We start from the raw sequence: 13,360 nt of genomic DNA, 5'->3' as shown, positions 1-13,360 counted from the left end.
CTCAGCAGGCCCGAGGTGAGGAATTGTCGCTGCCCGGACAAAAGGACGGTACGTGTATGTTGCTTGAAAGGCTATATGAAATCTTCTCGAGTTTCACCACGCCGATCTTTCGTGCTTGGGTAAGTGTAGGTGAAAGAGCAACCTGAGAGCCATCATCACGTCTCACTGTCTGCACACTACTCGCATGACGACCTCCTCCACGCACTGAGCAACAACCCCGTTTTTCGAACTAGCAACAGATCACAGCACGCACAAGCTTACGCGGGTCTGATTATTCGTTGAGATACTTCTCACTTGAAAACTCCAGCACTTCCAGTCTCCAGCGGACCAGCCCTCACCACCCCATGGGTAGACCGGCAAAGCCTCCGTTCAAGACGATCAAACTAATGACCCCTTCAGCCGCGTCACCATATCTGGTACCATGTCCAACCACTCTAAAGGACTCTCGCCATACACATTCTCCAAGCCAGTTGAGCACACGAAAGCGAGCGTTTGCTAAATACTGAGGCCTGACGATGGCTTGCGATTCTCACATGCAGCGGGAACGACCAAGGTAGGAACGAACAAATAGGTATTCTGAAAATCATCTGCATTCTCTCTTCTACAAATGAGGCTTGATGTTTTTCCTTCAGCGCTTCTGTCCAGTGTCTGGAGCATCGTCATGCCATCAATCGAAAGCTCCGGCGACTGCCAACATCACATTCTTCGGACGGAATCACAACGTCAGCTTTCCCATCTCCCGGATCCCCTCCGCGAATTCCTTTTCTCTTGCCAGCCTCAGACCCTCGCACGTCGGGACAGCGAACCTTGGACGAGTGACCATTTCAGCCTTCCTGTTCTTGACGAAGTCGCCGGAACCAGGAGGACGGAGACTCGACCGCTCCATCCCCCAAAGCCTTCCATGAAGTCATCCTCCCCTTTCCACCTCGGACTCTTGCTGGTCGTACCGACCAATCTTGAACGAGACCTTGCCGAAGCCTTCTTGCTCTTCACGACCCTACGTGGAGAAGGAGATCGAGTCTCCTCTCTCAACAGCCTCATTCTCTCGCTGTTCGCCATACCTAGTCGGGATCGAGACGGTGCCAGCGCCTTCTTGTGCTTGACGTAACCACCCGGAGGCGGGGGGTTCAGGCTCAGCTGCTCCACCCAGTCAGCCAGGTCGTAGTATCTGTTACCTGAAGTGGTGTAGCTCGGTGGGAATCGCTGTTGGTCCGCAATATCTCCTCCTTGACCGTACGCTGGGATGATCTTGACTTTGGCAAGCATCCCAGCTAGACTTTTCGGTTCTTGCTTAATCTGAGAGGTGTTAGCGTGGATGAGAGCCTCTTCGTCCTCCTCGTCCTTTCGGTACGGAGGAACATGATTGTCCTCAGCCTCCATCGCGTCGGTAGTGAAGCCTATATACATCATCAAGATGCAGACGAAGAATATTAAGGCCAAGCAGCCTTTATGACCGACCAGGCGGGTCTCGATGGTTTCGATCATGGTTCCCAGACTCGTCTCGTTCGCGCTTGTTTCCGTTGCGTTTGCGGTGGTTGGTGTGAACATTTTGATGAGATATTGTCCGGTATTTGTTTGTGGTTTAGAGAATTGAGTTCCATCTTGATCACTCGAGAGCGTATATACCGTCTGTACCAGAGCGTCGAGAGGAGTTGACGACATAGTCCACGAGCCTGCATTGTGGATCCAGTGAACGACAGTCTGCCTCAAAGCGATTCAATGGCATTGTGGCCGACTTCAGCTGGCTTCGGCATCGCAGTGTGTCGTGAGTACTTCATCACGGTCTCGGAGAGTATGCATTGAAGGCTTGGTGGTCGACACAATGGCATTGTGCTCGGCTGGCGCTCGGCGAGGTTGTACGAGGAAGTTCTTTGTTCGACTTGAATGTGGTATACGAAATTGAAGAACGGTTATAGCTGGAACGACGAAAAGCCATGTGGAAGGTGTAGAAAGAGAGGCTGATGATGAGATGCAGGAAGAGAGAGTAGGAAAGGAGAGTGTGTTCACTGCCAGAAATTTGAACACAGGCCGGGTCTCAGACATCCAGGTTTGTAGTCGCAAGACGTTGTTTGATGACCCCAAGTATGACTGATCGACGAATCAGCTGCTGGCACCGCCGTGGCCGATTTCAAAATACGGCGGACATGCCACTGCATCTTGCTTGCATGTGCTCAGCATGTGACAGAGTCTCCGCGAAACCCACACGTGCACAATACTAAAAGGTAAACTTCCTCGCCGGCTTGCTCGCCTGAAGCAGCGTCAAAGCATTCGCCGCCTCCGTCTCACTCGTCTCCCACCGCCCACCTTCCAAATGCCGTGGGTTCAACCGCGCAGGCTCCAACTCCTGCAATCGTGACATGAGGCCCCGTTCGTTAGCCCGTCCCAAAAACTCCGAGCAAGGAATCCTGCTCTCCGCTCCCATACTGCGAGGACTAGGAGTCTCGGCCAACGCTGCCATTCTACGGCAAGCAGCTGCTTGGAGCGGGTTGGCGAGACAGTCGTCGCATCCGCCGGCTTGAGGTGCGCTCGGGGGCTGCTTGGCGGCTATGCACGCGCAGTTGTTGACGTCAGTGCAGAAGCCGCAGGGCTCGCTTACACCTGATATACGGTTAGTACTTCGTCCACGGGACTTGAAGCAATGGCGACTACTCACTTTTGTATTGAGTGGTGAAATCCTTCTCCAAGAAGTCTTCCGAGGTATCGAACCGGGCGCCGCTATCTGCTCGATCGGCCGGAGAGGAGTTCGATGCACCGCGAGGCGACTGTGCCGCGTGAAGGGGTTGGAGGCGGAGGGAGTTCACCTGGTTCTGGAGCGAGTCCACTTGCCTCTGCAACTCCTCGACCTGAGCTTCGGCCGCGCGCCTTGCGGATTCTGACTTCTGGAGCTGCTCTTCGGCTTTGCGTCTTGCTGATTCTTGGTTGTTACGATCGGCCCTCAGTTCGGTGTTCACCTTTTCGATGGCGTCGAGCTTCTCATTGCGTCTGTCGCGATATCGACGCTGAGACTCGCGGTTCTGCCCACGGCGGCGGTCTTGGCCTGCTACTACTGCATCCGGCATTGGCTTCCGCCCTGGCCTAGTCCTGGCCGGCAGCTCCACAGGCCGGGCCATGGGACCACTCATGGACATAGTCGTGGTGGGATCTCCTAGAGGTTGGTGTGTTTCGCAGGGCGGATGGACGGCAGGTACTGACGCGGAAGATGGCCTCCTGGAATGCGAAACGGCTGAGTGGTAAGACTGTAACTGGCGAGTCTAGTCCAGTATTGCGGCCCTGGGAGTCCCCAACAGTGCAGAGAGACAAAGTATTAGGTAGGGGGTGTTCCCAGATGCAAAGCTCTGCTCAGCTCTGCTCAATTGGAAGGCTCGGAGTGGGCGGGCTGCCCTCTGTTACCGGCGCGTAGCCGTCGAAAATGCCTTATCTCGTCATTGTTCTGGCTGTTATGCTAGTAGTCTTGTGATGGCGAGGTGAGATGTGATATTCCAGAGGCAAAATCTAATCAGATTGATAAGTGCGAAAGTGGGGGCCGACAGCGGCGTGATTGGCAAGAAGTTAGATGGCCGATATCGCTACGGATTGCAATCCAGACACCATTCTTCGACGTTGATAATTCTGTACGGTAACACGATTGATTGGGCTTGGGAAGTGTAGATAGTTTATGATAACTTCTCAACTTCGTCGTTGCAACGGCACCGAGTTCTCTTGACTGCACCAGAGCGAACTGACGATGTTATTCGATGGACCAGCTCATCTTCTACTGAGTGGCCTGGATTTCTTGCTTGCCTTTCACTGCACATTCCTACACCTACAGATCCCACAAGCACAAGTGTTGTATTCAAGGCATGCTGGCGGGACCGGTTGAGTTCAAGGCCAAGTATGAAGTATCTCAAACTTCAGACACCGCGCTGTCTTCTCTGCCGTGGTTGATGCGTGCTTTATTTTAACATGGCCATGATCCCCAATCCCAAAGCGAGAGTGTTGGCGCCGATTTCGTCTGGAAGAGATGTCATAGCCAGTATTGTATCAAGTCTTCCATGCTTTGATATTCCTTCTCCAGTGCTAGTTCGGACCAACATCTATCCATCTCACCTTTTGCCATTGCAATGGAGCGAGTCCTGCGCCATCGTAGTTGTCGCGATCCGCATCGAGACATACGGAGGACACAACAGTATAGTAGGCGATGGAGCGTCATGATTGATTCATACGAAGACTGGCGGTCGTTCCCAAAGTGGGTTTTCTACAGATGGCTTGTTGCGATCGCGGCTGGTCTCCAAGGGGCGCCAAGCCAGGGCTCAGGAGCTATACCGCGCTTTGAGTCCAGTTTGACGATTCGACCGTTTGTCGTGGTCGCACCGGTTGTTCCATATTGACGTGCTCCACGGACAGTGTCGAAGCCCAGAAAGAAGAAAGTGGCCACACGCTCCTGGTCACTATGAACACTGTTCACGCATGCTTTCGCCCCGTGGCCGTGCCCATGGGTTGATGATTCTTTCCAAGTTGAGATGCGATGTAATAGGAAGGAAGAACAAAGGATGCAGTGGAGATTGAAGTCGCGGTTCATCTCGAGACAAAGCTGAAACAAGCTTTCCGGCCTCTCCCGCGACGTTGCAGTTCCAGACTCCTTACCCGCACACCACCACCACCCTCACCTCCACCACCACCCGCTGGAACAACACCGCATCCCGTACCACATTCCTTTCGAGTCGCTCGCTACACCCACCCCTTCCACTTTCATTTCATACTCATAGCCGCAGTGTTGGAGCGGCATTTGAACTGGAAGCCAGGAAAGTTCGGACCTTGGACAGCCGAAACATACGCGCGGCAGCCTCAGCAACAGCAACACAACCAGACGACAGCTACTTGCAGTTGGAACCGCGTTGTGACAGAAGTTCTTGAGAAACATCGTTGCAAGAGCGCCACACAAGCGGCTGGCCGCAAGCATGGCGACGACGGTCAAAGGCAGACTGATGTCGAGAGGTAACGCTCCGCTTACCCGCAATGGATGATGCCGAGATGCTAATATTCAGCAGAGGTCGAGCACACACTCCGAACAATCTTCAAGCGATGCGTCCAATGCCCTCCAGAGACTCCATCGTGTCCATCGTGCGGCGACGGCGAAATCTGCTCGCTCATCCCGCAGAGCTGCCGGAACTGCGCCCACAATACATGTATACCAGATCCCAACCAGCCAGTCCATCATGGACCAAATGTTGGCGCGATCGCAGGTGGAGTCGTGGGAGGTGTGGCCTTTGTTGTGATAGTCGTGCTATGCATCTACTTCTTCTGGATCAAGAAGAGGCGGGCTGAGCAAGACGCAGAGTTGGAGGAGGAATGGGCCGACGAGATCTCGAGCCAGAAGCGCTCGACACAATTCACAACAATGGGCGATGCGGCTTCGACGCGGACTAGAGGATCGCTTGCAGCCAGCATTCTCAGCCGAGCGAGCAACATCATTCAGATTGCCTACATACCTGGAGTGACGAACCGCAATGGATCAGACCACAACAGCATACACGCGCCCGTCCCGCCCATCCCTGCTGCGCACCGGTCACAGCCACCAAAGAGTCCGCTCAGCAACGAAGGCGATGCACTATTCTTCCGGCCTGGAGATCTCAGAGACAGCACATGGTCTGGCACCTCATCTATCAACTCTGATAAGCGCGACACACGTTACACAATGACTTCTATTTCGCCATCACTCATGCGGGATTCCATGGCCTCCGACACTTTCATGGATGACGCGTCATCCCAACCCATGCCTGCTGTCGCTGCGTCCCGGCTCGCACCCCGAATGGTGTCCGTCAAGTCCAGCACATCTTCAACCTCGTTATCCGGTAGTAGCACTGGAGCGCCAACGCCGGAAGAGTCCAGTGGCAACGTGAAGACACTACAGGTCGTGATGCCAGGGCAAGGAGCAGGTCTCTCGCCCAATCCTTCAGTCCGCAGCGCAGGCAAAGTCAAGCAAGTCACAGTTGGCGGCACGAAAGGCCGATTCCCGGTTCGCCAGACGAGTGACGCATCAGGCGCTTCGACCGGCAAACATGCGCCCAATGTTTCGTCGCCGCTCGCTGAAGTAGACGAACCCGAGACTGCTTTGACCTCGGCGCAAAACACAGACTTCGTGACACCTCCAGCGGTGCAGCCGACGGAATCTCCATTCTTTGACGCGACCGAGCAACCTTCTGCAGCTGCAACAGCGGCATCGAACATGCGACCTAACCCGTATGCCTCAATGGCCAGGACGGTTGGATCCAGCACAGATGGCCCTGCGAGGAACCGCGGCAAGAGTATCGGCGGGCTAAGCGCAGTGGAGGAAGAGGCGATGAAGAGGGCGAGTAGGACCTCAGAAGTGGATGAGAGGGCTGGCAAAGATGACGCGAGCCCGTTCTCAGACTTGCACTCGACAGGCTGAGCAGGTTCAAAATGATCTTGTGAAAGCTAGGAGATGGGATGTTTACGAGCTCATGCATTTAGAATTCTGACCGCCAACTTGATGTGGCAGGCTTCGAGCGACGGGCTTATTAGCCGGCTTTTATGGATATGTATCATTCCTTCACAAGAGATACGATCATCTTTTCCGTCTCTATTTCAACGCTCACGGTCTTGTAGTCTCCGCCCTCCTGCTCTGTTTGCTCGAGCATCGCTATGTCTCGGCTGCGGTATGCGATTGAGACATGCATGAGACGAAGAGCATGCTGTCTAGCAGCACTTACAGGATTCTTTGTGGCAACCGAGACACGGTCAAGGTCTACACCCGAGCAAGGAGAAGTTGTCATTTCTTCCTTCGATCTCTCTACTTCCTCAAACCAACATGCCGTCGAAGATGTCCCAGCAAGCCTTCACCACCATGCCCAGCAACATCACCCTCTTACATCCTCTGACGGACTTCGTTGAGCATGAACAAAGCAATCCACGGCTCAACACCTGGCATCAGGCCTTCGTCTCCCTGCAGAATCACATGGCGGACACCACCTTCCAGACCACGATATCGGCCACAGCAAACCTCTCCGCCCTCCTCCTCCTCATCGTGCTCACATTGAGCCTCAGCTACCGCTCCCTCTCCAGCCTCAATCTCTCAGCCAAATACCTCTGCCCCCTGACGACATTCCACGCTCTCGCCACGGAAGCCGCGCAACTCCTTCTCGCCCTCCTTGGCATGGCCATGACGGTCATCGTCTCAACCTCCGGACTACCCTTCCTGCGCAGCGACGATGGCAGCGTGCAAGCCGTCTGGGCCCTTCACGCAGCGGTCTGTCTGGGCGTCGTGCTTGTCTGCTGCGCGGTTGTCGATGCGGTAGATATCATTGAAGGCTGGGTGGTGACAGGGGGGTGGGGGCATCGTTATGGTGGTTCGTGGTTCGTGGTGACGCGGTGTTTGGTGTTTGGATCGGGACAGGGTTGGAAGGAAGCGCAGAGGGCAACGGTTTCAGGCGAACTGTCAGGGAGAAGAGACAAGGCCAAGGGCCAGCCAGAGAGAATGAACAAGATGATGACTGAGGACAGAAATCAAGGCTATCGTGGTGATGATCGACTGAACCGATTCGAAAGGAGCGCTTGGAGTACTTTGGCGATGGATGGGAGTCGGGACTTGCCTTCGACAGAGCGTACTTCCTCTCGTTATGCTACGCCTGCAACTTCGGTCGTTGCTACTGAGATCGGAGAGCTGGACATGTTTGCAACGATGGATGCTCATTATGCGGTAATACCAGGAACCAGGCGGCGAACAGAAAGCAGCGTTTCTGTGCTGCGGAATCACGACACCTCTCGCTTGGCCGGCAAGTCTGTAGCCGCACAACTTCCAGTGGCCCATCGGAGAAGCAGATCTGTGCCATTGATCATTGGGTCCGTCCAAGGCGGTACACTGGAGACCATGCAGCCGCGGGACATCGGCGTCTATTCGAAACCATCGCCGTCTGCTATTGAAGAAGCAGCAGCCACGATCCAAGATATCAAGGAAGATGTCAATTCAGCTCTACCATCGCCGCCTGATTCTGCGAAGAAGGTTTCAACCCTACAGGTTCAAGAGATGGAGGAGCAGGAGCGCTTCGGTACGCAAACCGAAGTTCAAGGGATCACAGGTCAATATCATGAAGAGGAGGCCCACACCTGCGACAGGGAGCGGGGTCCACCCAACGCCAATCAGGAAGTGAACGAGCACTCTGTCCCTACGCCGCCGAGCTCAGGCGATGCAGAGAGCTCAATGCAACGAGCGAAATCGCCAAGGAGTTCTTCGACAACAACAAAGCAAGAGCCTAGCTGGCGGACATCAACCACGACCAGCTCACCGCATGCGCCCATTGTGTTCAATGCGCTGAAGGGCAAGATCTCCCCCGTCACAGCTCAGGGAGTGGCGATGCCTTGATTGCATCAAAGTCTTGGTCGTCGGACTGTCGCTGTCGAGCTTTGCCACTGGCATGCCGTGCAGAACACGATAGGGTTTGGGCATTCAGATATGTATAAAATGATCTACTTTGCTCACAGATCTACACCTTCCAGATATCATACCCCACCTCCCTCCCCTTCTTATACCACTCCTGCACATAAGGCAGCGCAACATGAGGTCCATAAATCTCCTCCTCCCACTGCGGTCTCGGCGCCTCAAAGCCCGTCTCCTCTTTACACCTCGCCACCAACTCCTGCATACTGCCTCCGCGGTCGTACAGCGGTGCTTCCTTGCCTGCTTCAGCTTTCTCGATGTCTGCTCGCAAGGTCTCTGTGGCGGCGGTGTCGAGCTCGAGAGTGGACGGATCGAGGATGACGCCGTAGTTATTCTTTGCGCCGGCGACGGTGACGAGCTTGCGCTTGACCTCGAGGGCGACGCTCTCGGCGGGGCGGGTGAGGGGGTCGCCCAGGCCGCCGCCGCCCCAAGTTTGCCATTCGAGGAGGTCGCTGGTGAGGATATTAGCATCTACATCAAGTCGGGTGGGTTTGCAAGCACTTACCCAGGCTTGACCTTCACATGATCGCACTTGGACGGCAGCAGCGTAACCTCATACCCTCCGTCCTTCTGCAGCCGATGGATCGCCTTCTTGCTCCTGCTCCCGGGCTTACCACCCCGAACACCCCAAGGCATGGTAAACCAACGATCATCATGCAAGCTGAACTCCCCAGCCGACAAGAACCGATACAGCGTCTTCTGCGCATTCCCGCCACGATGGAAACCAGCACCACCACTGTCCGCTACGGCCTCATTAACCTCCAGCCTCACCGGGAAGTTCAGCTCAATCGACTCAGTCGGCACACTCTTAATCGCCGGGAACAAGCAATGGCAATCCGGCCCATCGCCCTTCGGCCTCGCTGGCACACCGCCAAAAGCGATCTGGTAGAGCTGATACCACTCGCCGTTCGGTTTGAAGCCAGAGTAGAAGAAGTGCGGGCTATCGCTGAAGCCAGCCGCGGTCATGAAAGCCGAGTTCTTCTGCCCGAACAGCGCTTGCATAACGTCCATACTGCGACCGAGGAAGTGGGTGCGGCAACTGAGCGCTGCGGGACGGACGGGCTTGATGATGGAGCCGAGGGGGATGTCGACTTCGAGGAGGTCGTGGAAGCCGTCGTTGGGGATGGTGAAGGGGGCGTGCACCGTGAGGAGGTAGTAGCCTACGAACATCTATGTACGACAAAGGTTAGCGGGCTGTCAGTCAGGTTTAAAGGGAGTACGTACCTTGAACATAGTCTCGCTCAAGTAGTAGTTGATACTACTACTCGCCTGCGGACTGCTGCCGCCCCAGTCAAAGCGCAACTTGTTCTTCGCAGGCTTCGTAAGCGTGCACTTGATCGCGAATGGACCTCTGCCGTGGCCGTCATCATCCACAAAATCGACAAAGGTGGACGGCTCATCGCTCATATGGTCTTCGATCAGCTGGCTGACGGCCGAGCGAGTCCGGCTTAGCAGAATGTCGGTCGATGCAGCATATACTTCGGGACCAAAGCGTTCGCAGAGTTCGCATACTCTTGTCGCTGCAGTGCGGCATGAAGAGATCAAGGCCAAGAGATCTGATCGAAGCCAATCGGGCTGCCTGCTGTTGCGGCACATCAGCTCGACGATGGGCTTGTTCATTACTCCACGGTCGAACAGCTTCATGGTCGGAACCTGGAGGCCGTCGTCAAAGATGGTTTGGGCGTTAATGCTCATGGACCCGGGCACTTGGCCCTGGACATCGGTCACTGCAAGATGTTAGCAGAAGACTGCAGTACGCTTTTGTCGAACACTCACAGTGACCAAAGTTAGCAGCCCAGCCCACCAATTTATGCTCGAACCAAATTGGAAGCAGTACAATCACATCGTTGAGATGAGAGACAGCGCCCTCGACTTCGTACACATCGTTCGTGACGAACACATCCCCTTCGTGAATGGGTTCAACATCGCCACGGTTGACTTTATAGGTCCAGATCTTCAAAAATTGCCCGATGAAAGAGCCAAACTGCCCAACAAGCATCTTGCCCGAAGAATCAGTGATAACGTTAAACTCATCTTGCTGCTCGCGGATAGCCGGCGACATGGAACATCTCAGCATCAGAGTGTCCATCTCCGAACGGATGCTTGCCAGTGAGGAGCCAATGAGAGTCGGCACAGTGGGGATGTCTTCCACAATCTTCTTCGCCTCAGCAGCCTTCTGCTCGTCCGTCTTGCCGGTCGAGGCGAGACCAGTCTTTGATCGGAAGGTTGGCATCTCGTTGCCTGGCATGGGGGAGATGCAGATGTTTCCAACGGTGTCGATCTCTCCCCTGAACCCTGGCTGGATCAGTGTGTTGGAGTCCATCTCGACGATTACGCAAGGGCCGTTGACGGTGGACCCAGCTTTACTGATGGCGGTGCGGTCCCAGAAGGTTGCTTCATGCTCTTTACCTTGTACCACAATCGTCTTCTTCTCGATGACTGCAGAGTCTGGTGGGGCTGCGGAGTCGGCCTTGGGAATTCGAGGAATCTCAATGTCCGGAGAAGCGTCAGTCACAGTGACAGTCAACCTAGTCAGCTCCAAGGCAAAGGACTCCAGAGTATAGCTGAACTGCTGCTGGTGGATAACGTCGAACTTGGCACGGGCGATCTGTTCAAACTCGTCCATGGGCTTCGCGATCTCCTCAGCAGTGAGGCTGATTGTGAGTTCCAACGCTTGTCCTTTGTATCGGAGAGCAGCTTGATACACAGTGGCGAGCTCCGGGTCTTTCTTCTCCAGGGCGTCCTTGACAGTCTGTACACATCGTTGTTCCAGGCTTTGATACTCCTTGCTGATGGCTTCCATGCTCGTAGAAGACAGCAAATGAATGAAGGAAGCGGACAGCTCGTGGCTCATCTTGGTTGTAGCATCGCCCTGTGCACAGAGAATGCCAGGTGCTGCAGGGACAATAACCGGCCATGCTCCGAGTAGCTTTCCAACTGCGTTGGCGCACATGGGTCCTGCGCCACCAAAGGCAACCAGAGCGAAGTCTGCCGGGTTGTGGCCACGCTCGACAGAAACCAGTCGCAGGGCTCCGTAGATTGTCTCGTTGGCCAGGTCGATGATAGCCTCCGCAGCTTCGTACATTGTCTTGCCCATCTGCTTTGCCAGATTCGAGACTGCTGTCCTTGCTGCTTCGACGTCGAGTTTGAACTCGCCGCCTAGCAGAGTCTGCGGTAGGTAGCCAAGCACGAGGTTGGCGTCTGTGACTGTGGCCTGGGTACCTCCCCTTCCGTAGCAAGCAGGTCCTGGATTCGCTCCAGATGACTCTGGGCCCACGCGAAGAGTATTCGTCAGTGGCTCGAAGAAGGCCAGACTACCACCACCGGCGCCGATCGTCCTGACGTCGACGGAGGGAGAGCGCACAGTGAGGTCGCCAACCACTGTCTCTCGGCGAAGGGATGGTTGGCCATCCGGAATCAGAGCGACATCCGTCGATGTACCTCCCATATCTAGGGTGACCAAGTTCTTGTGTTCTGTCGACTTTGCAATGATGCTCGTGATGCCCTTGACGCCGCCGGCTGGGCCAGACATGAGGATGTTCACAGGCAGTTCGCCAGCAAGATCGAGATTCGTCAGACCTCCGTCGCTCTTCAGGATGCTGACGTTCGCGGTATCCTCCCGTAGCTTCTCTCTTAGCCCGGCTAGATACCTCTTCACTTCGGGAGTAACAACAGAGTTGGTAGCTGTGGTCACCGTACGCTCGTACTCACCGAGCTCTGGCAGAACCGCGTGTGACAGAGATACCGCAACATCATCTCCAAGCACCTCCTTCACCACGGCAGCTACCTCTTGCTCATGCTTGCCGGACACCCACGAGTTCAGCAAGCTGACAGTCACAGCTTGGACCTTGCCTTTCACTCTCTGCAGCTCCTGGCGCAGAGCATCTTTGTCAACCGGCTTGACCACCTCTCCATCTACACCAATGCGCTCCGGCACCTGCAGTGTTCGCTCGAGCGGGATGATCGGTGGTGGCGGGCTCCACTGAATCCAGCTCGCAAGGCCGCCAGGTATTTGCGATCGCCGCGCAACAAGCACATCCTTGTGGCCTTCTGTCACGATGAGTGCGGCCGGCACGCCTTTGCCTTCAAGCAGGGCATTGGTTGCGACAGTCGAGCCATGGTGGAGCGCGCCGAACTTGCCATCGAAGTCTGGCTCTGCCGCTTTGATGATGGAGCGGAGCTTCTCAATGCTATTCTTCACGCCAATACTCTGATCCTGCGGCGTCGAGGGGACCTTTGCTCTGAAGATGCGACCTTTGGGGGAGAAAGCACACGCGTCTGTGAAGGTCCCGCCTACATCGCAGCCGAGGTGGTAGGCGTCGGAGGTGATGGAGGTTGCGGCAGCCATTGCTTCTTGCCGGAGGATGTTTGAGGAAGAGAAGAACAAGCGAGCAGTGTACCTACATCATATAGCGAGAAGGGAACCCTTCGCCAAACTCTTGGTAGACCGGCATCACGCCCAACAAAGGCGCGTCAGTTGCTAGGCCGGTGTTTCGCCTGATTGGCAACTCTCCACTTCCACGGTAAGCCGATAGTCGAGCTGCTGCAAGGTACAGCTTCACGAGTCGTGGGCCTTATCATCATCGGACGTAGCTCGGTCGGCCACGTGAGGTGGGCGAAGGGGAGAAGTGTTGGAAGAGGGGCCGCGCGAAGAAGCGCGGCTGCGCGGTTCTCGGCGATTCTCCACGGTGCTTTCCTAATCGGGTGAGTGAATGTTTGGCGGCGACATCGCCCAGCAGGAGCGACCCAGCGCGCCTATCGCTTATCATCTTCCTATCAACCATCCCGACGGCATCTTCCTGCTTGCCCGATAATACCACTCCACGCCGTTGTGGAGTCATAGAAGCGTGATGGCAGCACATGTTGGCCGTTAAGCCGTCCCAGCGTTGCCATCGAGTCTCTGCCCTGCTGAGGTGAGTGAGTCTT

General features: G+C 55.4%; 5 protein-coding genes across 5 annotated transcripts; 2 read left to right on the top strand and 3 right to left on the bottom strand.

The window, feature by feature from the left end:
• Positions 1-907: 907 nt before the first annotated feature.
• Positions 908-1,548, bottom strand: LTR77_006728 (uncharacterized protein; the record flags this gene model as incomplete). Its single annotated transcript, XM_064803969.1, has 2 exons — positions 908-987; positions 1,062-1,548. 2 exons carry the CDS (start codon positions 1,546-1,548, stop codon positions 908-910), a joined length of 567 nt encoding a protein of 188 aa, XP_064657770.1.
• A 667-nt stretch (positions 1,549-2,215) lies between these two features.
• LTR77_006727 (uncharacterized protein) lies at positions 2,216-3,128 on the bottom strand (the record flags this gene model as incomplete). The annotated part of the gene is made up of 2 exons (XM_064803968.1): positions 2,216-2,598; positions 2,654-3,128. The coding sequence occupies 2 exons, from the start codon at positions 3,126-3,128 to the stop codon at positions 2,216-2,218; spliced, it is 858 nt and encodes a 285-aa protein (XP_064657769.1).
• Positions 3,129-4,937: 1,809 nt separating this feature from the next.
• Positions 4,938-6,409, top strand: OPY2 (overproduction-induced pheromone-resistant; the record flags this gene model as incomplete). Its single annotated transcript, XM_064803967.1, has 2 exons — positions 4,938-4,974; positions 5,175-6,409. The coding sequence occupies 2 exons, from the start codon at positions 4,938-4,940 to the stop codon at positions 6,407-6,409; spliced, it is 1,272 nt and encodes a 423-aa protein (XP_064657768.1).
• Positions 6,410-6,808: 399 nt separating this feature from the next.
• On the top strand, positions 6,809-8,359 carry LTR77_006725 (uncharacterized protein; the record flags this gene model as incomplete). Its single annotated transcript, XM_064803966.1, has 1 exon — positions 6,809-8,359. One exon carries the CDS (start codon positions 6,809-6,811, stop codon positions 8,357-8,359), a length of 1,551 nt encoding a protein of 516 aa, XP_064657767.1.
• Positions 8,360-8,480: 121 nt separating this feature from the next.
• On the bottom strand, positions 8,481-12,782 carry LTR77_006724 (uncharacterized protein; the record flags this gene model as incomplete). Its single annotated transcript, XM_064803965.1, has 4 exons — positions 8,481-8,886; positions 8,940-9,604; positions 9,659-10,161; positions 10,211-12,782. 4 exons carry the CDS (start codon positions 12,780-12,782, stop codon positions 8,481-8,483), a joined length of 4,146 nt encoding a protein of 1,381 aa, XP_064657766.1.
• Between the last annotated feature and the right edge of the window lie 578 nt (positions 12,783-13,360).

This window comes from Saxophila tyrrhenica (genome assembly GCF_035928015.1).
Source record: "Saxophila tyrrhenica strain CCFEE 5935 chromosome Unknown scaffold_10, whole genome shotgun sequence".
Classification (NCBI taxonomy): domain Eukaryota; kingdom Fungi; phylum Ascomycota; class Dothideomycetes; order Mycosphaerellales; family Extremaceae; genus Saxophila; species Saxophila tyrrhenica.
This window is presented reverse-complemented; position numbering and strand designations above follow the sequence as displayed.